The 25,853-nt window shown below is 39.4% G+C and overlaps 1 protein-coding gene across 1 annotated transcript in view; it reads right to left on the bottom strand.

Moving 5' to 3' along the window:
* Positions 1–14,753: 14,753 nt before the first annotated feature.
* Positions 14,754–25,853, bottom strand: part of LOC140246264 (dynein axonemal heavy chain 12-like) — a 67,500-nt gene continuing 56,400 nt past the window's right edge. The window contains exons 58-67 of the mRNA XM_072325726.1: positions 24,908–25,048; positions 24,076–24,213; positions 22,753–22,986; positions 21,873–22,061; positions 20,709–20,812; positions 19,770–19,881; positions 18,468–18,698; positions 17,909–18,000; positions 17,402–17,469; positions 14,754–16,974 (exon numbers count right to left, since the gene is read on the bottom strand). Of these exons, the coding sequence (XP_072181827.1) occupies positions 16,784–16,974; positions 17,402–17,469; positions 17,909–18,000; positions 18,468–18,698; positions 19,770–19,881; positions 20,709–20,812; positions 21,873–22,061; positions 22,753–22,986; positions 24,076–24,213; positions 24,908–25,048 (1,500 nt within the window). The 3' untranslated portion in view covers positions 14,754–16,783. The remainder of the gene's footprint in view (positions 16,975–17,401; positions 17,470–17,908; positions 18,001–18,467; positions 18,699–19,769; positions 19,882–20,708; positions 20,813–21,872; positions 22,062–22,752; positions 22,987–24,075; positions 24,214–24,907; positions 25,049–25,853) is intronic.

The following is a 25,853-nucleotide window of genomic DNA, read 5'->3' as shown; positions in this document are numbered from 1 at the left end:
CACACACCCAGTGATTGCGATTCGGTCGTCACAATCACCGGGTATGCGCTCTCACTCGGCTTGCTTGAACTCTTGAAATAAAGACAAAATAAAAACGGCTAGAAACTACGCTACAACGAACCCAGCTTGGCGTGGAAAGTTAGTTTGCAGGCAAAACCCTTGTTTATCGAAGAAAAAGTATATGCGCGCTAAGACTACTACACGCAGCACTGGCACTGGCGCCTGTAGCAGTGCTAGTGGTGCGTGTAATAGTCTTGGCGTGCGCAGACTCTTTTACGTTTGTTCCAACAAATCATGATGAAAAGTGGCCAGAAAAATTCTACTGACACCACAATTTGGAACCACATACTACCTGGGGATGTTCATAGAGGTCCCATCTACCACCTTGTCTGGTCAAACCTTTTCTGCGGGGTGGGTTGAACGAAATCCTTAATTAAGCCTCTTACAGGAATTAGCGCCTTGACTACAATCATAAACATAAACCGACACCCTTGACTACCAGTGGCGGATCCAGGGGGCCCACCGGGCGCCCCCTCCCTCCAAAGCGAAAAAAATATATATGTAGCTACAATTTGGACCTGTAAAATGTCAAAATTTTCAAGCTCGCTCGCTTCGCTCGCTCGCATTTAATCGTTATGCAATTCTTCTGATGCTGCTGTCAGTAATTGCCAGCAGTTGCGCCCGCGGTACGTCCCCTCCCCTTAATTTCCAAAGCGAAAAAATATAGCTACAAACGGCATTTTGGGGACTGTAAAATGTCGAAATTTTCAAGCTCGCTCGCTCGCATTTAATCGTTATGCAATTCTCCTGATGTTGCTGTAAGTAATTGCCAGCAGTTGCGCCCGGTGCGCCCCCTCCCCTTAATTTCCAAAGCGAAAAAAATATACATTGTAGCTACAAACGGCAGTTTTGGGACTGTAAAATGTCAAAATTTTGAAGCTCGCTCGCTTCGCTCGCTCGAATTTAATCGTTATGCATCTCTCCTGATGTTGCTGTCAGTAATTGCCAGCAGTTGTGCCCGGTGCGCCCAGGCCCTCTCCTTAATTTCCAAAGCGAAAAAATATAGCTATAAACGGCAGTTTTGGGACTGTAAAATGTCAAAATTTTCAAGCTCGCTCGCTTCGCTCGCTCGCATTTAATCGTTATGCAGTTCTCCTGATGTTGTTGTCAGTAATTGCCAGCAGTTGCGTCCGGTGCGCCCCCTCTCCTTAATTTCCAAATCGAAAAAATATAGCTACAAACGGCAGTTTTGGGACTGTAAAATGTCAAAATTTTCAAACTCGCTTGCTTCGCTCGCTCGCATTTAATCGTTATGCAATTCTCCTGATGTTGTTATAAGTAATTGCCAGCAGTTGCGCCCGGTGCGCCCCCTCCCCTTAATTTCCAAAGCGAAAAAAATATACATTGTAACTACAAACGGCAGTTTTGGGACTGTAAAATGTCAAAATTTTGAAGCTCGCTCGCTTCGCTCGCTCGAATTTAATCGTTATGCAACTCTCCTGATGTTGCTGTCACTAATTGCCAGCAGTTGTGCCCGGTGCGCCCAGGCCCTCTCCTTAATTTCCAAAGCGAAAAAATATAGCTATAAACGGCAGTTTTGGGACTGTAAAATGTCAAAATTTTCAAGCTCGCTCGCTTCGCTCGCTCGCATTTAATTGTTATGCAGTTCTCCTGATGTTGTTGTCAGTAATTGCCAGCAGTTGCGCCCGGTGCGCCCCCTCTCCTTAATTTCCAAATCGAAAAAATATAGCTACAAACGGCAGTTTTGAGACTGTAAAATGTCAAAATTTTCAAGCTCGCTCGCTTCGCTCGCTCGCATTTAATCGCTATGCAATTCTCCTGATGTTGCTGTCAGTAATTGCCAGCAGTTGCGCCCGATGCACCCCCTCCCCGTAATTTCCAAAGCGAAAAAATATACCTAAAAACGGCAGTTTTGGGAACATAAATTTTCAAAATTTTCAAGCTCGCTCGCTTCGCTCGCTCGCATTTAACCGTTATATGCCATTCTCCTGATATTACTGCCAGCAATTGCACCCGGTGCGCCCCCCCCCCCCCGAATTTCCAAAGCGGAAAAATATAGCTACAAACGGCAGTTTGGGGACTGTAAAATGTCAAAATTTTCAAGCTCGCTCGCTTCGCTCGCTCGCATTTAATCGTTATGCCATTCTCGTGACGTTACTGCCAGCAACTGCCAGCAGTTGCGCCCGGTGCAACCCCCTTAATTTCCAAAGCAAATATATATATATATATTATATATGTATATATATACATACATATATTATTATATATAGCTACAAACGGCAGTTTGGGGACTGTAAAATGTCAAAATTTTCAAGCTCGCTCGCTCCGCTCGCTCGCATTTAATTATTACGTTATGCAATTCTGATGTTGCTGCCATGAGGTGCCCCCCCAATGTCTTGACCCACGGTACGCCACTGTTCACTGATGTGTTCTACTAATATTGCTGCATTTTCTCAATCATTATGTTTATGAAGGTGAACTTGTCCTTTAACTGTAGTATTAGGTGGTGGTTCGTTTTGTAGTGCAATAGCACTTATCCTTTAACTGTAGTATTAGGTGGTGGTTCGTTTTATAGTGCAATAGCACTTAAAAGGGATCGTATAGTTTCGGTTGAGATCAAACTTCAGGTTTCTGGCATATTTGGTGAGATAATGAGAAATCTCTAATGAAATGGGAAAGAGTGTATAATTCCAAGAGGATTTCAACGTTCATTTTTGATGAAAATTGGTTTTAAAATGGCTGAAAATCCAACGCAGAGCGATCCCAATAAAAGGTTGACCCACCTTTTAAAACGATCGCTTTGTTTTACTTTGTGTTTTGATGTCTAAGACATTTCAAAACCGATTTTCATCAAATAAACTTTGAGGTCCTCTTAGAATGGCGTGCTTTGTACTATTTCTTGGTATGTAAGTGGTTTCTTGGTATCTCTCAAAAAGTTCAATGCCCAATCCATATCTCAACCGATAGGGCCTACTATACCATCCTTTTGGGTTGATGTTCAAAATCCGGTCCCTTACAGTATAGACGGCAACGTTTTTATCTAAAGAGAAAATCCACCCACAATATATACGAACTTCAAGAGAAAGATAAAGATATTCCCCACAGAACGATACAAAAATGAAAAAAATCGGATAAGAAATAAGGGAGACATGGAACTTTGAACATTCACATTTTTCGGAAAACGTTTTTAACCAGTCCTTACGAATATTCAAATGAGCGAGTTGATGATGCCATACCCTCACATTTTTTCTTATCACGTTTTATATAAAATTTGGAAAATTGTAATTTTTTAGCTAATGCAAGCACATAAAACCATGTTTTCATACTAAGATATATCAGGGTTAACATTGTCCCTTGTTTATTTTGAGTAGTTTTAAATAAGGCAAGCTTTATATTTATGCAGCTGAAATATATGATTTTTGTCAATTCTGTTTGTGATATTAAAGAAATAAGAAATCGTGAGTGCATGAGATAAGTTACCAAGTTCAGCAAGAATTGATTGTATGAACGGTTCTCATGTGTTTTCTATCAATACTCACTCTGGCGTTGAAGGAAGTGTCTGAAATGTGAAGAGAAAGATTGAAATGGACAATTACTGACTTGTAAACAAAATTGAAAGATATTGCAACTGATCGACAAATTGCCCTACATCGATGTAAATAAGCACTGAATTGATCAGTGTTTTAGTAGTAGCCATGATAAAAATAAAGAAAGATCATAGACGTACATACTCGGGCAGGATTCGAACCCACGCCCTCCTGATCACCGGACAGGCGTCATCTCCACTAGACCACCGAGCTTTCGCCCGACAGCAAGTGTTGGTTCTAATCCTTACAGCATGCAGCGGGTACTGCTTAATTGATTATTCAAATTTATGAAATTCTTCCGTCGAGATGTTTTTCATTGCAACTGATTGACAAATTGCCTTACGTCGACGTAAAGAAGCACTGAATTGATCAGTGGTTTTTTTAATCATGGCTACTACTAAAACACTGATCAATTCAGTGCTTATTTACGTCGATGTAGGGCAATTTGTCAATCAGTTGCAATGAAGAACATCTCGACGGAAGAATTTCATGAATTTGAAAAATTGAAAGATATATTCTCCCTTACAAATGATCCAGTAACTCACTCCTGCCAGCATTTTTTTTTTCATATAACAAATTACATTCAATGCGTTTTCATTCATTCATTCATTCATTCATTCATTCATTTTTCCATTTTCAGTAGAAACAGATAGATATTGAATACTTAAATTTTATCATGATACAAAATAAGGATAAGTTTACAAAATATTGTAAGTATACGAAATTGCTGGAAGTGGGGACGAATGCTAAATAACAGTGCTTGTAGGGTGCATTCCCCCCACACGTAATACAACAAACTCTATGATTGATTGACTAATATACATACAAAATGGAGAAACAAAAGAAACTAAGACACGGAGACCTATAACTAACCAGGAAGGTGGAAAGAGATATTTTCCACCTCCCTGGTGATACGCAGTGTACGCAGTGCGTTGGGAAGAAATCTGTGATCACGAATGACGGACTCTCTTCAAGTGAAATTTTAACACAGTCGAATCAGAGCAATGACATTATAACATGAAGACCCGGAATGGGGTTCACCCTGACCCAATTCATGACTCTGAATGGGGTAATATCTGACCCCTTTTCTTGTCATTTCTGACCCGGAACGGGGTGTGACCCCAATGGACCCTTTCCGGGTCAGTTCTGACCCGGATGTTCTAAGTGTACAGACTATCTTTCATTGGTCACTTTATGATACACACGTACCCCTTGACCAGGTTGACTAGGTTGCTTTCTCCCCGTCAGATCCCAGCCTTCGCCATTCTTCATGACACACCCAATGACACCATCGACGACGACGAAAGCCAAGACGAGCACGGAAACGATACGAGCCATGAGAGCCATTGTTCTTCAGCGATCTTCTTTTCAAGGAAAACAGCGAAGAAAAGTGGAAAAAGGTAAAGATCCTTGTACCACAAAGTTTCAACCACTAGCATCACCTGCCTCCATGTATACATTATCGGCTCTGCTCACGAGCCATTGGTCGATTGGCGTGATCAGACGCTACATCAATTGCGCTTTCTCACGTTTGTTTATTATTTTCCACCAGCAATTGATTTCACTGACCGACTCGAATTACCTTCAATATATACCTGCACTCCTCTGGCACATGTAATGTCTCTTGAACCATAAAGGTCTTGGAGCACAGTAATTTCAAACTTCATTTGGGGCACCTATACCGGAGAACGTTTGGATTGCAGTGCGACTAGTATGTACACCTAGTGAAATGGTCTTCAAGTGTCATGGCCACAACGTTACGTTGCAATATCTGTTTTTAGTTATTTGTTTTATTTTCATCTATAAGTTATTCGCATCATTATGTTACATCATGGATCAAAACATTATTAATACAGGAGGGAACTCGGAAAGTTACAAGCTTTAAAGAAAATAAAACTTTTGTGCTGTCCCAAACATGACTATGAAGCTGGAATCTCGATATAAAAGCTATAGATATTGCTGGACAAATCATCCCAATGCCAATCAAACGAATATGAAATACAGTTCAGTGTATACATAAAAGACTAAAGCATAATTTAATCGTGGAAGCGCACTAAGAGTAATATAGACGTGCACTTGACAGTTCATCGCACAAATGAATCGACAGTATACTTTAAGCTGATGGCAAAAATTCATTAACTGTTAAAAGTCCGGCTTTATGACACGTTTATGACATAGTGTATTCACATAGAACGAACTTGGAACGAAACTCTTGGTCAGCATGCAAGCATATCAATTTCGTTCCTGTCAAACAAGATGATTACTTTCCTCTTCCCTTCTATTTCATCTCACAATACTACAGAATAGTCCTTGGACAGACGATCTTGAAGATAGTTCATAACGATAATGATCCCTTACAGCGATACTACGCATTCAGTGCGATCAATGAGGTACTAGGCGAGTATCACCTTGGTGCTACAGTTTTTGGTATACAAGCAACACAGACCATTAAATCAGTGTTTCACTGGAATGACTAAATAAAGTTCATTGTATCTATAATAAAAAGATGAAACAAGAATGCAGGAGATTATAAGCAGAGGGGTGAAGATATGGGATACCCTAAGATAAAAAATGTTAGACGTTGATAATCATGGTTCAAATTCATGTGTCACCAAGTATTTAATCATTCATTTCTTTTTTACTGGCTCAATACGTGCACGGAATGGTGCCATCAATGAATAGGCAACTGTCTTAATTGAATGAATTTCTAAACATGATGCAAATGCAAAATATTGACACAAATTTCATGTGAAGTTTAACGGAGAGTCACCCCCCCCCCAAAAAAAAAAAAGAAAAAAGAAAAAAGAGAGAAACAAAAACGAAAAATGGCAATTAGCACCCTTAATACTGTTGAATCCTTTCGATAGGATGCAGTCATGTTGAAGATCAAATCATCAAATCTTAAGAACAAGAGACGTTAACTCACCGCTAAAATGCAACTCGTCCCCGGATGAATAAATTAGATGTTCGCCAGTGGGTATAATGCCGTGGCGAAATTATAAACACCCGTGTTGTGATAGAAGTGCATGCATCAAGCGCCGAATTTATATAAAGCCCGAATGTTTGTATGTTTGTTTTTTTCCCATGTAGGAAAGTGTTGCCGATCTGCACATGCGCCCAGCATGACGTCATTTTCATCCTTGGCTCAAGAGGGAGATTCTGACCAAACCAATATTTTTCATTTTTTTTAAAGGCCGGAGTTAGACGGTCGTGCGACTATAACAAGTAAGTGCTTAAAAACAACAACAGCAGAAACAAAAGTTTGTCGCCCCATCTATCCTTGGAGAAGAGGAAGTCAACCTCATTTTTTTGTTTATCTTTCACTTTGTAGAAGGTATTGCTTTGAGGAGTGACAAGCTGAAATACTTTTATTTCAGTCCCCCTCCCCCCCCCCCCCCCCCCCCCATTTACATCTCTGTTTCGGAGGTACATGATATTATTTTACTCATCATCCGATATGTGGAGGTGTTGCACAGTTTCAACAGCATCCGACCTGGACATCAAGGGGTTAACACCGTTGCTGTTGTTGTTGTTGTTGATGATGGTGTGGTTGTTGTTGTTTGTTTATTCTTTCTGAGCCAAGCGAAAAAGAAAAACACTGACCACTACAAAATCAGAGAAATGATTGAGAAATTTGATGCTTCACGTCTCCTGGCTTTCATTCATAACAGAAAACACCTTCTTTAATTTGACCACAATCAGTCAAATCATTCTTCAAGACACATTTTATACATAGGCCTATTATGCGCGTAGATAGTTATGTGTGTTATCTAGATTAGAGAGGGGAGGGGAAAACAGTGGGAGATTTGAAACGGTTTATGTTTTAAGCTCTGAGACAGAATAACGTTTCCTACGCCCTCTCAAAAGATTTATTTTGCCGCGAAATCGTTCTTTCACGAACTGTCTGCTCCAATTAAATACGTTTTCACTATCAGACGTGACAACTAGCTTCCGGGATAGTCCACTGACGTGCATCAGATTTAAGCCCCTTGATCAAGGTCTAGTCGATTAAACCTCCCTGTCGACCTTCGACCTCTACGTACAAAACAAACAGTTTTCTGTACATACAAAACAAACAGTTTTCTACACAACAACGTTTTGTGATGACGATACAGCAGACGTACTTTAAAGAGATACAGAGAACAATGACTTCTACTGCAACACCAAAGACATGTTCCTGATGCAACTATAGACTAGTACCTTTACAGGTATTCGACCTGCAGCGAAATCAATACACACCCCCTCACTTGAGTAATCGTCGACAACTTCGTTGAGTATACAATGCGATTTTCTGAAGTTTGATGTCATTAATTTGATGCATTAATTTATGCGTAAATAGATTAATCGATTTAAAAGCAAGATTACTATTCGTATTCATGCTCGAAATTATAATACAATACTTTGTCGTGTATGTACGTGTGCATCTATGCTTTATCTCCGCGTGTTTTTGTGTGTCTATTCAGATAAAAAAAAATGAATATTAATATGTTGTTCATGCTTTCAAGTATAAGGAAAAGAAAGTATTTCTTTCAAAACATGCAATGTACATTATGAAACACATATATGCTTCCATTTTCTGTCTACACGTCTACCGATCCATCTATACATCTATCTATCTATCTGTCTATCTATCTATCCATCTATCTATCTATCTATCTATCTATCCATCCATCCATCTATCTATCTATCTATCTATCTCTCTCTCTTTCTCTCTATCCATCTGTCTATCGATGTTTATGTTTGTATGTTTGTCTCTATAGATAATCTGCAGACCTCTTCACGTCACGGCTTATAACTGTTTCATAACATAATAATTTATATATTACGTTTTACTACCTAATATAAGTTCGTAATTTTGCTTTTAAGAATGTGAACGGACATACAGTCTGCACAGCAGCAGTGGAACTATACTCGCATTTTTCGAATGTTTTCAATGTCGGTATGGCAACAGGCAGCTGTTGAAGTCATTTTGGCAGTAGCGTCTTTCACAATCATGTCGAACATCAACACTGAAAAACCACAGGTGGCGCAACATTAGTATAGCTTTACTTTCTGTAATTCTCTCATGTTTATATCCGGCATAACTTCGTAATTGAGCTTTATCGGAAGGACTCTCTCGTCCTCCTCCTAGCTGCTCCGGATAAGGCTTTCATCTTGTAGACCTTAGACCAGGGAGGTGGACACGATCCCTGCATAGACTATTATCCTCTTCACCTGCCACGCCCACTCCCTATGCATATTCATCTGCATTAGAGCGAAGAATCACTTCATTTTGTAAGTTAACTTCGATAAGTGAAGCAATTTCAAGCCAACGACATGATAGAGATATCATCAAAATCTGTCGTCAGATAACGTATGTTACGAAATAAGTTTGTTTGTTTGTTTGTTTGTGTTTTTTTTTACAACACAATGCTATCGATCAAATTCTATGTGCTAATAAGAAAAGATGAGGTGACAATGTCAGCTTGTAATGCTGCTGAAATATTCATGTGGAGATCTCTGATTCATTCCTTCATCTATCCATTCATTTTATTTTCAATCTCCGGGGAGAAACCCCCCCCCCCATGATTATGCGTTTTTGTTTTGTTTTGTTTTGTTTTGTTTTGTTTTTGTTTTTTTTTACAGAAAATAAGTACATAATAAATGTACAATAAACTGACTTTATAAGTTTGACAAGGAAGGTAAAAAATATTTTGAGTATTATGAAAAGCCTCGAAATAGGGAGGAACGCTGAAGAATCAATCCTTGTAGGGTGCATTCCCCAACAAGATTATCGTACAAATTACATAATTGATTTAGATAAACATTAGAACACACACATACACACATACACACACACACACGCACGCACAATTACGAAACTCGATGACTGGTGCTAGCTAAGAGAAGCAACATAATATCCCTAAACACACGCCCCTATACCAGTAAACCAACAGCAGAACTTTCTGTTCTTTTTTCTCTTTTCTTTTCTTTTTTTTTTTTTTTTGGGGGGGGGCTAGGGCAAGATTTAGAAATTTTAAACAATTTAGGGACTGTTATTTATGCCTAAATTTAGGTTTCAATTTAGGGCAGTTTGCAGGGTGTTTTTTCCAGTAATTATTTGTTACAGCAAAAAAAGAAAGTAAGATAAAAAAAAAGTTCATTATTGTTTGGCGGTTAGACCACATAGGCAAACCAACCTATGACTAAATGACGTAGTAATGGAAACTTATTGCTTTTTCATGGCCCACAGGATGGCTAACCGCCGTCAAACTTTAATGAGAACAACGGCGAAAGATCGCCTACGCTGCCGGGGGAGAGGATGTAATAAGATTGATGATAGCTACCACATTTCATACCCCTTCAATGAACAACAAAAAGCAACAAAAGTTACCGTATTTCCTATCGAAGGAAATGTCAAAGGTTTGTTCAAAAACAGACGAACAAAAGAGCAGTTATGAAATAAACAACCAATCACATTTTCGCCACGCCCTATCTGGCATTCCTGATCAATGATTTCTTTATAGCTTCAGGAAGTGTAGAATGCAAATTTCCCTCTGAAATTATTTTGTTTGATTACGTTCGATTCGGTTTTGTTTTGTTTTTTGTTTTTGGTTTGATTTGTTAGAATAAGGATGCCAAAGTGGCATGTTTAATTCGGTAAAGCATGCAATATATAGATTGATTGATTGATTGATTAATTGATTGATTGATTGATTGATTGATTGATTGATTGATTGATTGATTGATTGATTGATTGATTGATTGATTGATTGATCGATACTTATGCCATAACTTTGGGAACGCCGTCATATTGTTGTAAAGGCTCAGGATTTGTGAACAGATGATCTAGGATTCGGGAAGTACACCCTTGGACAACATTGTTGTTTTGGTCCAAATGCCCCACTTGACCCACGAGCATGAAAATAAACTGAATGCGATTGGTAGCGAACAGTGGGAACACTGATGAAGAGACGAAAATGAGCGAAGTAACAATGTATAATAACCATGGATCGCAAAGTAGAATTCAATTATTTGAATGAATTCAAGACATCTCTATCGTCGATGTCCACAGCATCTCTCTCCCCTCACCCTCTCGATCTCTTCCTTAAAGAGGAGAAATGAAGAAATTAGCCTGCTTCCCATGCTATGCTGGAAAATGTAAAGATAAACTTTGAACAAACTCGAGCATAAGTTTTTTTTAACCTGTTAAATTATGTTATACGTACTGTCTGAGAGACAGTAGCTAGCTGGTGATTGTAAACACCCTATCCATAGATCGAGATCTATGGCATTGCAAGCGTAAGTCTCATTTGCTACATAGTGTACGTGAAACGCAGTCGGTTCAAAGAAAATATATTTTATATTCATTTTTACCTGTTATAAAGGAGATAAATTGAAGACGTATTGGTTTTCTCGTCAGCTTCTACACACTCAGATCATTGCAGATCAGTGTTGAGCGATATCTGTAACCAAAAAGTCCTAGTCAAATCCAGATTATTCAAACAACACCACGTGTATGTGCACGGGACGCAGATTTAAATGGTTATCTACATCAGTCATAAATGACGCATAAATTTTTCGGAATTGAGCTTAAGTTTGCCTCCATTAGAAAATGTTATTTGGCAGCGTTTTCTATAATTTTTTTTTTTTTTTCAAAAAGCCTGGCATTCGCATGGAATGACCTCTGTCGCTCCTCGTCTTGATCCTAAAACCACGCATCGTTTGTTGTCGAGTTACTGCTGTTTTGTTTGTGCCATCTGCAAACAGTGGAACCTGGCATCAGACTGCTGGCGGTAGCACGAAGCCAAATTCATGGGAAGAGAACTGAACGACAGTGACCTTTGACATTATCTCGATCGATGGGAAGGAACAAAATTCATGGGCAACAGTGGGGCTTTCCCGCTGTGTCTGTCAAAGTTATCGCATTTTTAGCATCCGCGTGTGACGCAACTGCTTGGAGGACGTTACCTTCGCTGAAAGTGCAGTAGTGACGTTAGTTTTAAATTTGGTGCGTGTTTTCGTGGGAAAATTTTCCCTCTCAGCAACTACTTCGGAGTACCTCCGAGAAGACGGCATAATTCCTCGCCTTCTCGAACTTTTGCGGGAGCGAGAATTAAGGAGAATAGTTATACGAGATGTCGTCTTCTCTACATCTCGTATCCGACCAGCATGACCAGGGAGGTGAGACGAAAGCGAGAGAAAGCAGAGTTGCGAGATCTCATTTTCTGGACATCTCATCAGAGAAGGCGAGATATCAGATTTCGTCTTTCCGCGCTCCTTTTCGAGTTCAAGAGGTCGAGATGGCGATATGCTAGACAAAAAAAATAATAATAATAATAAAACAATAAAAAAATAAAAAAATCCACCTGCCCGGAGGAGTTTTTTTTTTCTAAATCATTTTTTGACATTTATACGGCTCTCCTCCGTAGACAAGGTAGAGGATCAGTGAAGCTAGACGCAGTCTCCGCGGATCAAGGAATTCCGTAAAGTGGGGCGCTTTTACAGGTCTGGATTCACCACTGCTTCCCCGACGACCAGATACAGACGGATCTTTCAGTCAAGCGATACAAGTATCCGAGATCTCGTTTCTCAAAATATGCTAGAAACCGTGTCAAAATAAGCCATCAAAAGCAATACACGTATTAGATATCGATGATGGGGCGTATAATGCAGAACATTCAGACTTCTTTTTTTTTGGGGGGGGGGGACTGACGATAAAATTGTTTATCAAACGTCACATATGATGTTTTACATAATTACATCAATGTAGTGTTGATGTTATCGTATGCACTCCGACACTCCTGTAAGCTAAAGAGAAAGAACAGCTTTAAAAATCAACCAAATTATGAATCCACTAGAGCTGCAACGGAGTAGATGAATATAATTCTTGAGACCAGGATGTATGATAGTTTGTTCTCATGGCAACTGTAGGGACCTTGACTGAGTGAAATGATCCAGAAAATTTGTTCTACTGATCAGAGAAGAGATAAGTGCAAAAAAAAAAAAAATGTTCTGATGCCTGTCACGTCTGTTTGTCCCTGGATGAAATATAATCCAGGTATTTCTTTGTGGGTTGGGAATAAAGAGGGGTAGCTGCAAAAGTTGAATCCAGCCGAATTCAAAATCATGGCTACTAACAGCCAAGAGGTGGAGGGAATTAATGTGAACGCACAAATGAACTAAATGTTACTGGTAGTGTCTCGCTGTTTCTGATTCGTGTTTTTCTTATTGCACACGTCACTGTATACCCGTTTGCATAAAATCCTTAAATGTAAATTTGAGTGAATGATATGTATGTGTGTGTACTTATATTTCGTGTAAGCGTGAGTAAGCCTACATGTGTGTGCAAGTGTTTGTATGTCTGTCCATCTGTCTATCAGTTGTATGCATATTAGGCTGTATGGTCACCACGACACCATCCTTACGTGTAGATGCCCTGCGTTTGACTCTTACAATTGTGGAATGAGACGATACTAATAACTGTGATTGCATCTCTTTTCCTACACACAAAAAAATGCACAAATCTGATTCTCCCATGTCATGATACTCACTCAAAGTACCCTGAGGTACATACCAGTGACTCCTGTTTTAGTCCTGAGGAAAGACAGTTTTCTTTCCTTATATAAAAATTCTGTTACAGCCAAACAAATTATTATATAATAAATAGTAATTTGGAGACCTGAATTATTTTATATAGATGGAATTTTGTTTTAGCTGTATATGTTCGTTATAACGAGAGCTCATCGTAAGTTGCTTTGTTCAAGTTGATAGTAAAGCCCATCAACACACACTCAGCTATCAAAGGCATCTCAAATACTGTCACAAAGACTTTAACCCCACACATCTCCTGCCTGGACTCCTTGGCAAACTGGAAACTCTGATTGCACAAACGTGCATCAAACCTCCACGTCCCTTGCAGCCAGAATTTAGGGCCCACTTAAAGGACTGGTATTATTCTGGTCGAGATGGAGATTCAAGTTTATAACTTTTTGCAAGACTACTAGAAACCACTTATATGAAATATCAAAAAGCATAATTTCGATTCTACAAGGAATTAAAAGTTGATTTGATGAAAATCGGTTTTGAAATGGCCGAGATATCGGAAAACAAAATGGTCTCGATAAAAGATGGTCCAATCTTTTATAAGATCCACTTTGTTTCAATCTTCTTTTTTAATATCTCGCCCATTTCAAAAACCAATTTTCATTAAATGAACTTTGAATTCCTCTTGATTTTTTTTTTTTTTTTGTTGCATGTAAGTTGTTTTTATTCATTTCACAGAAAGTTAAAGGACAAGTTCACCTTCATGTACATGTGGAATGAGTGAATGTGGCAATATTATTAGAACACTTCAGTGAAAGTTTGGGGAAAATCGGACAATCTGTTTACAAGTTATGAATTTTTAAAGTGTGTGCTCACTCACTGCTGGATGAGAAGACTACTTTAGTGTATGATGTCACATGCATACAACAATATATTAAGGAAAATATAAAGAGATTTTCACATATTTATATTTTTTGAAAAAAGTGCACATTTCCTCGACTTGTCACTGACATGTTTATTGTAATATTATTCCCCCGCCTTCTGAAAGAGGCAAGTCAAGCATTCTTTTATTATGCGAGAAAAGTGGAAATATGTTGAATTTTCTTTATGTTTTCTTTATATCATTGTACTCATGTGACATCACAAGCTGTAGTTAGTCTTCTCATCCAGCAGTGACTGCGCAGAAATTTCAAAAATTCATAACTTTTGAACGGGTTGTCCAATTTTCCTGAAACTCTCACTGATGTGTTCTACTAATATTGCTGCATTCACTCAATCCACATGTCTATGAAGGTGAACTTGTCCTTTAAAACCTGAATTCCAATCTCAACCAAAACTACACCATCCCTTTAAATGGCCCTGGTAACTCTACATTTACAATGCTTTATGGTGCTTTCTTTGCCTCAGTTTAAACATATAAGACAAAATAAAGTTGGAACAGCATTTTCAGCACGAGAAAAAAACATCGAAGCAAGAGAAGGACACACATCTAGAGCAGGAGAAATATAAACTAAAGAGGGAGAGTGGGATATTTTGTGAAGAAAAACAAGACGTCAAAACAGGAGTGTTAGAGTTTCTACTGTCAGGAAAATAACAAATACACAGATTATAATTTAAATGTCGCTTTTTAAAAGTCATTTATTGTTGAGCAAACAGAGTCACAACATTGTGAGCATTTAACATATATTTCAACAAAATGTACATTTTACCAAATATGAATGCATTTGTAAAACCACCAATCACTGGGCAGTTTTCACAATAGGATCCTATTCACAGAGTGTACATGGTGTTCTTTTTTTAATATGACGTGTTAGCCAAAATAAAAACATCACTTATCTATTGTACAAAGGCATATAAAGGTATCTTTGCTTATGACTCTTACCACATCGTGAAGGAATGAGTATCTTGAATGTACTCTCTGCAAACATATACAGTACACAAATTGTTTAGTATATAAATATATATAAACATACAATATACTCTCAAAGATAAAACCACCACTGAAGACACGACTAAGGTAAGACACATTCTGTAGGTTTCAAGTAATTTTATTGTTGGTGGTCAATGCATACACTGGACGGACATTTCCTATGTTTTTGTGCTGACTATCTTTCCCTTTATCTCTTCTTCCTCATCCTTGCATACCATCTACTGGATATCTACAATGCACCTTTAAGGATTCGGACAGACAGTCACATACAAATATAATAATTTGCATTCACAGCAGTATGTAGAAAAGAGAAAAGGAAAAGCTGTACAATCTCTACCTAGCTGTGTTCTATACAATATCTCCTGTACATAATTTTTCTCACACACTCACAGGGTTCAAGTACAATCTCTGGATGGTGTTCAAGGTCAGCTGTAAGCTCTTATTTCAGTCAGTGGAAAGTGTGATAACTTTTCATACTGTGACTGTCCTTTACACCGTCTACTGTGAAATATATCTGCTGAAGTTATCATTGTCACTTCATTGGTGTATGTACAGGGTGCTCATCATTCGGTGCACAAATATCTTTGCTAAGATTTAATCACACCAGAGACAGAAATCTTGGTTTTTCTAGGAGCTCCAGGTATGTTTCAGTAACATATATGTTTCCCTTTAATTTAACCAGGCAAAAAGGAAAGGAAAAGGAATGGTTATACTCAGTAGTAATACTGAAACAAAGAAACAAAACATATTTGCAAAGGTTTCACAATGAAATTCTTCCATAGATATGCATGAACTTGTCAATTACCAGTCTTTCCTGTAATTGTCTTCCTCTGTACAAAGTTATAATACACTGACATTATTGGTCAATCCAGTCTGCATGACATGCTACACAGTCTGATGACAGAGACTGACATGTTTTGTGTACAGGAATACATTGCTTACACTGCATAACACTGCATAAGTTTGGCTCTAACAAGGCACTAATACTTTGTAAACATTTCTTGATGTGCTTGTAGGATTCCATTCCATTGGTTTCTACTTAACGCAACTCTTGAATATCCACTGCCATATGATTCATTTATGAAAATACATGTACATACATTCATCAATTGAGAATATCTGTGCCATTGTGTTCTCATAGTGCAGCCCACAATATGCAATGTTATTTTTTTTTGTCTTTAAGATTGTGAGAATTACGAGTTCTTCACAGCACCTATACAGTAGTTCCCCATGTGACACTGCATGGAATCAAAACACAAACTCAATGTATACTTTGTACAGGCCATTTCCTTCGCTGATGTTATCACATAGTCATTCTTAATGGCGCTAAGGGCTCACACTCTTTCTATTGAAGTCGCTCTGTAAAGTTAGTTCTACCAGTAGTTATCCCAACTATGGATATTTCAACGGATGTAATCTTTAATACTGCAGCTTACTTTGGAGTGACATCACAGCAAAGTGGAATGACAAATGATGTTGAGAAGGGGGGGGGGGGGGAAGGAATCAGAAAGAATTAGGAGATGCAGATATTTGGAATCAGAGAATACAATGTACATCAAACCCTGCCAATACCACACATCTACCCACATTAGTTAATGATATCGTCTTTCGTGCGGGATGTATCAACAGAATGTACCATGCAAAAAAACGAACTGTAACACCAGCCAGCAACAGGCGGGTCTGATTGAATACAAACCACCGTCCAAACGTGCCACGCCCTTCAATCATCCAGCTGGCAGAGCAATGCCACACCCCTCTTGATCCAGTGCTGCACTGGGCGGTCCGTGGGCAGGTGGATGGCAAGCACAAAGTTGGTGGAGTGGCCCGTGGTGGACAGGGTGCCCCTACGCTCACTAGTCTTGTACAGGGGGCTGATGTAGTCACCCTTGGACTTGAAGTCAGCTTTTACTCCTGCAGAAAAAGAGAGAGTGCAGATGACAATGTTATATATGTTTGGTAATGTTCACTTGTCCACACTTATTATGGGGCAAGGAGGTTTGTATCTGTGCAAGGCACGTGGGGAGCAAGAAATGATTTACTGCTCAGTTTCTGACTGCCTGAACCTGGTGCAAGGTTTGCTCCGCTGGATCCCAAAATTGTTAAGTTCATCTCCATCGTGCATAATTGCGCTAGGCTCATAATCCCTGTAAAACAGAACACATGCAGCCAAAGAATCACCCTTGACTAGATTTGACTGTTACCGTTGATCGTACGCTTGAGTACACATATTTCACTGACAGGCAATTCCACTTTAGCAGAACTTTTTTTAAATTCAAACTTATCACTGTTGGCAAAGATTCTTGAAGACAGAAAAGTGACATAGAACGTGATAACTTACCAGGCTTTATCCAAATGATTGGGACGGCATCAAAGAGAACCTTTGGCAGTGATTCTCCCAGCATTCCACTAGCCAAGAGAGAGAAGAAAGAAACAGAGTGTAGTATCCTGAATTTTAAGACCACACAAAGTGACTAGTTTAGCCAAGTTACCAAGACAAGATGACCCAAAATGTCTCTACAGTTTTAGTAGAAACTTAAGCTTCAAGGGTCCCCCCTTTTAAAGTTTTTTGAAGAGAGGCATTTAAATCATATGTTTTAAAAAGTCATGTAAAAGAGGTAGCAAACAAGTATTTCAATATCGACCGTCTTAATTCAAGTGACAATCAATAGAGTCTGTACAGATTAAAGCAAGAAAGAAGTAACCTATATAAGGATCTTTAAAGCCAATGTTTAAAACTATTTTGACACTTTGACTGGAGATCTATCATGGTTCCTCGGGGCTCATGGAAGGAGAAAGGTTGGAACTATCACCATATATTTTGAATGACCAACTATTTATGACTTACGCTTTCCGGTCCCATTTGGCGCCATCAAGGAAGAGCCCATTTACATAGACACCATCCTCGGGAGGCTGGTCAGCTGTCTCTGAGGGCAAGACCTGTATCAGGGATATAGGTGGTAGCAGATGTGTTACTGCCATGTCTGTCGACAACATCAGAATTTGTAATAACGTCAGACTGTGTAACGAGCATTTGTATTAGTACCTGGAGGTACAATATATGCAAAATGGGGTGAACATCTTTATTGACATGTGGAAAGGGGTGATGTGCAAGTTTGTTTGAAAGTGAGTGAGTGCATGTGTGTATGCACAATCAGAGTGGTTTAGATATACGGAGACTCTTCACAAACATAAAATGAAATTATCATGCATTTACAAGTTACACATAAAACTTTTACTGCTGATGACACACGAGAATTTCATGACATTGATATGAATCATATTTGCCTGCCGCTTTCGTGAATGACCACACAACATCAACAAGTCCACCATCCCTCTCACCCACCCCCAACCCCCTACCCTTCAAAAACCCAACTTTTGCCGTGCACCCCCTCTACCACACTAACCTCAAACTGGAAGCCGCACTTGTCGATGGGGATGGTGTACTTGCGGGCGTAGTTCTGCATGGCCCCCGTCAGGAAGGCCTGGGTGAAGAAGAACCCAGACAGCCAGAAGACGGTGGGCTTGCCCTCGTCGTACCAGTCCTGCAGGAACTTGAGCCGGGCCAGGAAGTCGTTGATGTAGCTGCCCAGCGGCTTCAGGCTGGGGTAGGACCGCTTGGCCCACATCTCGGGCAGCTGAACAGGTGTTAGGAAAAAATTACAATTGAATGTTAGTGTACTTCAGCATGCATTACAACATTCATCTACCAACCCATGCTCCTGAAACATCTTTTTAAGTAAGTATAATTGAAGGTAAGGAGTTATTCGGAAGAATCACAATTAAATGCTAATGTACTTTAGCATGCATTACAACATTCATCTATTATCACGGGCTGTTTAAACATCTTTAAGAGTAAGTTTAATCTAAGATTAATCTGGGGGGGGGGGGCCATAATGCCCCCCCCTCAACGAATTCCGCAACCATTCCGCCGCGCAAAATTTTTTGACCGCGCCGCTCGCTGACTTTTTACTTTCAAGTCTCATGCAACTTTTGAGACCAAATTTGTTGCGCCCGGGCATACTGTTCCGAAGCCACGCCCCTTCAAAAAATTTTCGTCAACCCCAAAATTGCTCAAAAACGTGATTTTGTGTACAAAGTCAATACAAATTGTGTTTTTTCAATTAATTCATATAAAGATTCATATTTTTGATTTTAATGGCTGAAATAAATTTATTTTAGTATAATTATGCTTCTAAAGATGTGTATGACAAATTCTGCTGGAAAAAACAACAAAAACAAAAGTTCGAAAAAACACAGAAATACATTAAAAAACATAGGAAATTAATTTTGATACTGATTTTTTTTTTACGCACAAATGTTTGGAATGTCACTAGGAATATTTACACCAAAAATCAGCATTCCATAAGCTTTTATAAGCTAATTACAGACAAAAATGAGGTTTTTTGCATATATTTGCATAATTAATTAATTTAAAATAAAAAATGCAAATTTTTTGAAAATTTAACTTAACAGTCTTGTGGATTACATCCGGCTTTATGTTCATGAAAAATTTTGCGGTGATCGCGCGATCAACGGCAGAGATCTGAAGGGGGGGGGGGGGCCATAATGCCCCCCCCCCCCCCCCCAGGAATTCAAGCTTGCTAAATAGCCCAGGTAAGTTAGGGTTAAGGGACAACACTCAATAGTTACACTGTGATAGATAACCATTCCCGACTGGCCGCCGTCCTCGCTTGAGGTCAACTCACCTTGCCAATGAGCAGACTGTGGGCCACACCTTCCAGATCAGAGGACATGACGACCAAGCCCTTGATGGCTTTCTGCAGGTTGAGCAGACTGCTGCGGATGGTCACCAGCAATCTGGGAGGAGAGTCAAACAAGCGACGAGATAGGAAAATATTACGAAATTGGAAGGGAATTTTCCTCTATTACAACATGCTGGAGCTTATGTAGAAAACTTAACAGAAAGCATGTTGTTATGTTCTAAACGCAACTGAGCGATGGGATGGCTGTAGCATACAGTGACAAGAAATAATTACAAATATCAAATTGTGTAATGTATATTTTTAGTTATGTAAGAAATGATTGCTTTAAATGCTTTATTGCGCAACAAGCAAAGTATTAGAAGCTCCCTCTACAATTTCGGCACAAATTAGATCAAGCTATACTTGTACTGGAATCTGATTTAATTTTTGCATTTTGTTCTTAACATAAAGCCATCACAATAAATCTAAAATAATACATGACAGAAATAATGTAACTAAATCAAATATAAAATCGTTTTTGTCCTCATACAAATAAAAACACCACCAGCAAAATCAAAGTGAAGTCTATATCATATCTGTATGAAAAAAGGTAAAGGGCACTGCCTTCTCAACATAGAAAATGCAACCAACCCCCTCCCCCCCCAAAAAAAAAAAAAAAAAAATCAATAAAGCTTATTAAAACGGAATAGTGCATTCACATGTAGCTATAACCTCTAGGATTGATACATGTATTTTTAGGAACCTTTATAACCTTTCTGGTCTAAAAATGTTCTTACAATATCCTCAAAGGGCTTAGATGAAAAGAGTACAAGGACATTTGCTTTAAAAATATATTTCTACCTCAAAGCTAGTTGTGTTAAGACCCAAAGGGATTCATAATCTATATATATGGTGAGATGACAAACATCAAAAGTGGCTTACTTATTAAATCTCTCCATTTCCTGTACCAGCACAGTGTTCATGCTCTCATTGTAAGTCACAGGGTACTTTGCTAGACCAGCCTCCAGGTCAAAGTCCTTTGGTAGCTGCATGTGGATGTGGAACGACAACAACAAGGGCATGTCTTGGTCATGATACCCGTTATAGATTCATCCAAATCGCGGCTGCTGGACTAACTGGAGCACAGCTCCAGGAATCACACTTCGCAAAAACATCAACAGCGTGGCCTTCTTGTCATATGGCTACGAAACCTTCACAGACTTGTCATTATCATGAGTCATACAACCAATGAAAATCACATGTATGGATACAAGGTTTGGAAGTTGCACAGAATCATGCTAGACAAAATGAGCAACATAAAATGAGCTCTGCCATGTTTCATGCAACCTGAAAGTGTTGTGGCTTCAAATGCCACATGTTTTCTTTTGCTCTGTCAGACTTCCGTGGTTGATTAAAAGATCAATGTTACCTCGCTATAATTTATAATACAAACAGACATTAAAAACATGCTATGGTGGAAAGGAAACTGGTCGTAACTATGCCAATATATTTGAGGTGAAGTTATTCAGCACTGAGATGTAAGGCATGGACCACACCGCAATTCTAAATGATGCCACTATTATTTATCTGCGAATATACCCTCTGGGGTAAATCCGGACTTTGGGAGTTTTGATGCATAACCCATGCTTTTGTGGCAGAAGTAGTGCCAATAGGACATTTTATAATTGAAGCTGTCCGAGGCTGAGCTGTTTTTGCTATAACATACACTTCCCACAGACACCTGCCGGAGTAGAGTATACTCGGGACAAGTCTTCAACGGGCAAGCATGAAATTTGTTTATCAGCACGCAGCAATCATTGCTGATGAAAGTCTCATCTAATGCCACATACACCAGTTTGACAGTAACATGTCAGAGATGATTGAACATGTTAGTGAACAATTTTTCACAACCTTCATGGGGCTTTTTGCCCAAACTTTCCCCACTTTCTGGATGATGTCGTTGGTGATGTCGCATAGGATGATGTACCAAGTACAAACAGACATTAAAAACTTGTTATGATGGACAGGAACCTTTTGTAAGTGAAGATGTAACATGTAAGAGAAAAATCTTTCACAGATCTCAGTATTTTGCCCAGTATCCCCCACCTTTTGGACGATGTCCTTGGCGATGTCGGAGAGAACGCTGTCGGTGGAGCCGCTGCTGCCCCCCATCCCCTTGCCTCCCATGGTGAGGAGGATGTTGTCAAAGAGCTGCCTGGTCTCCTGTAGAGACTTGGAGATGTCCACATTGCTGTGCATGCCAAACACCTCTGGGTCCTGGGAGGTGGGTAGGTTCTGAATGACAATAGGGGAGAAGTGGGAGAATGACAAAGTCAAGAATTTTTGTTCTTTTGTTTCAAGTTTCAGTGTGTCTCAAGTTTAAATCTCCACAACTGTAAAATGTGTTACCTTTACTTAACCCGTTGAGGACGAGTCCCGAGTATACTCGGGCAAGTGTCTATGGGAAATGCATGTTGTAGCAAAATCAAACCGTCCTCAACGGGTTAACAATCATAAGGTCTTATTTGAGAAGTATAATTATCGAGGGGAATGGGGTGGAAGGAAATCAGTGGGTTCTTATACGGAAATATGTTAATTGTGCATCACAACAGTTAGGTACAAATTAATGTTTCATTTACAGTCATACTGTAAACTTGATATTTAGAAACTGGTTTGTTTAAGGGAGACTGCAAAACATTTAAAGCATTGAAAGACTGACCCCCCCCCCCCCAAAAAAAAAAAATAAATAAAAAAATAAAGGTAACCCTCATAATCGCCACTTCTTGATTTGAATTTTGAATCATGCTGATCTGAAAGCAAGTAGAGTCCCCTGACAGGTAAGAGAAGTAGCAAAAGTCGTAGCTTCAGAGGGTTACTACTATTTGAGGTGACTCCTCTTGAAAATGATCTCCATCCATCGATCACTTTCCAATCTTGTCCCATCGGCAAATCACATCCCTCTCTCTCTTCGTTTTCGTGCAAATACCTTTATGAACTCCAGGTAGCTCTCGTAGGACCCCTTGGGCGGGGCGTAATAGTTGCCGCTCGCCGAGAACTTGTACTTGGGGTCGGTGATGATGTCCGGGGTGTAGAAGTCGGCCAGGATGGTGAGGAGGCAGCGCCGGTCCCACTCCTGGGTCACCCGGCCGCCGTAGTTGCACTCTCCCGTCAGGTACGAGATGGCCGCATATTGCACCTCCTTGTAGTCATTCACAAACATCTGAAAAAACAAACACGAACAATGGGGCATGACACAGTGTATGTATACCACAGCAAACATACCACATACATACATATGGTCATGGTACTGTATAAGCTGTTATTTTCACGTACAGATATTTTCGCAAATTAGAGGGTCACAAACATTTTCGTGAGATGTTGTTTTTCGCGAATTGACACCAATGCTATCTTACATGCATTGTTACCCTAGTGCATGGCGACATTTTCGCATGTTGTTAAATTCGCGATCCAACTGTGATTCGCGAAATTCACGAAAATTAAACCCTCGCGAAAATAACCGTTTATACAGTAATATGCAAATATATGCACACTCTTTACTTCTCAACACAGCAGCAGTATTTCACCTACAGTAGAACATTTTAAATGGTTGGCCTACAATCACGTATACTCAAGTTGTACAACAGATAAATCCTTACAAAAAAAAGAAGTTAATATTCACCCTGTAGGAGTCAGATAATTCATGTGCTGGGTTGAAAATGCAGAGCCTTTTTCATGAGAATAATGAAGGACCTTTTCTCTGGCATCCAATGTTATCCTTAAAAAATATATCCCATCTTATGAATGCATTTTGAGCAGAGAGAAAAATTCTTGTGATAGGATAAGATATACAGATGGACGACAACTTAGCAGATTCAAGTGTATAATGTCTATTCTAACCTTTCTTATGAAAGTCTAAGGTAAATTATCCCCACAATGAAATCACAGCCCTGCTGAAACCTCAATCCTTCTTGCATCCTCATCACACATCCCACAATACCAAGTACTGTATACGCTGAATATTTCGCGAGGTTTTTATTTTCCTGGATTTCGCGAGTCAGGTGCTATTCGCAAGTTTAAAGGCAAGCAAAAATAATGATTCTGATCCCGATATGAATGTGACGTGCACATAAACATTCTCCGTTCGGTACTGTACTCCATGATCGCCAATTTAACCACTTGCGAAATCGTCGGGAAGTCTCGATTTCTGAAAATATAGACTTGCTAAATATATGGCGTATACAGTAGTTGCTTCATGATTATGAACAGATATACTGAAGAGACAAGGGTGGATATGTCAGAAGCAGCTTACTTGGAGTTGCCTGATGCTGATGCGCAGGTCGGACTCGTTGAAGCCGTAGGGGATGTTCCACCCCAGGGGGCCAAACTTACGCCTCTCCTGGACCAGGGCGTGGAAGAAACACAGCCCGAAGAGCAGCTTCTCCCACACCTGATAGAAGAAAATTTAACAGAATACCACATCTCCATGAGTGTCTTCGAGTTAAAACACAAGCAGGCCTGCTGCTTGCCTACCCATAAAAAACAAACAAACCCATATTACAACATTTCTTCAGACGACATTTAGAGCTTCATTTGGACATTTTCTTTAAAGAGCTGTTGTTGGTCTACAAATCAATGACAATCATGCCCCACATTAGGACACTTATTCTCTTCTGATAGTTGCTTCTTGTCTACAAAATCATCATATTGGTGAAAAAAATGTTACTATGCTTAGTTATGTAAAGAGACTATTGAAGAGATTCATTATAGGAGAAAGTCTGCACATCAAACACTAAGCGAGGAATCAATTTTGCATGGCTATTAAATAACTTAAGGTAAAAACACTTTGACAAAATGTATATACTCTTCACTTTTCAAATAACTCCATAATATCAGCTTTTATACCCAAAATCAATCAAAACCCTCTTTCAAGAAGTAGAGTAAAAGCTACAAATAAAATACACCCCAAAAATGGAACTCATTAACACTTCTCAATTTCCATCCAAATAATAGAGCTTTATGTACAAACGAACAAACAAAAACACACACACAAAAAAAACCCGAACACGTGTTGATACACTTGAGCTCTACCAGCACATGGACATGAGTGAAGTGGAAGAATCCCAAATCTTTCCTGTCCTTACCAGTTCTTTCTCCGGACAAGAGGCAAAGAATTCTGGGTCACTGATGGGATCACTGATGTAGGACTGCAGGAGGTTCATGCGAAGGCCAGTGGGAGGCTCATTGGTCATCTTGACCCCGTTCTGGAGGACGGTCACTGGAAACTGAGACAAAAAAGAAGGAGAGAACAAAAAAAAAAAAAAAAGGGGTCAGGGCTTGGTTGGAATGACCGATGTATGTGGGCATGAAAAATAAATGCTGCAAGATTTACGATTTCGACATTTTCACTTGGCATTCCACAGTCTTCCCTTCAGGATGGTGTACAAGTAACAACCACAGCTTTTTGAAGTTAGCAAGCATAACTGGAAAGGGAGGGGGGAGGGTTGAAAAGAAATATGCCAACTTTAGCATAAAATAGTGACTGAGCTACATACCACACATTTATCTGCTAAGGCTTGAAACTATCATTAGAAGTTTAAGGGTTCCACTCGATATGTGCATTGAGGGGTACATTCATTGAAAACAGTAGACTCCAGTCAAGATTCTGCGGCTGTGTGTATACTCACATAGAGATCGGTACGCATTTTCTTACAGGGATTCTTGAATATATCCAAACTGGGCCAGCCTTCCCACTCCATGATCCATGTATCCCCACGCTACATGGACTTTAACCCGTTGAGGACGAACTGATTTTGCTACAACATGCATTTCCCATAGACCCCTGTCCGGGTATATTCGGGACTCCTCATCAACGGGTTAACAACCGGGAGATAACTTCAGCTAAAAAATGTGAATAAAAGAACTCCAAGGAACATGGATCACACTTCTTTTTTTCCGAAATGAAAACTTTAGATGTTAACATTGCTATCGAGAGATAAACAATGCGTATGTACAAACAAAACATTTAAGGCACATCGAAAGGGTTTTCCGACAGGAGAAATCTTGTGTCAAAGGTATCTTCAGACTCCA

Source organism: Diadema setosum, chromosome 2 (genome assembly GCF_964275005.1).
Source record: "Diadema setosum chromosome 2, eeDiaSeto1, whole genome shotgun sequence".
NCBI lineage: Eukaryota > Metazoa > Echinodermata > Echinoidea > Diadematoida > Diadematidae > Diadema > Diadema setosum.
The sequence above is the reverse complement of the archived record's forward strand: the minus strand, read 5'-3'. Positions and strand labels throughout refer to the sequence as shown.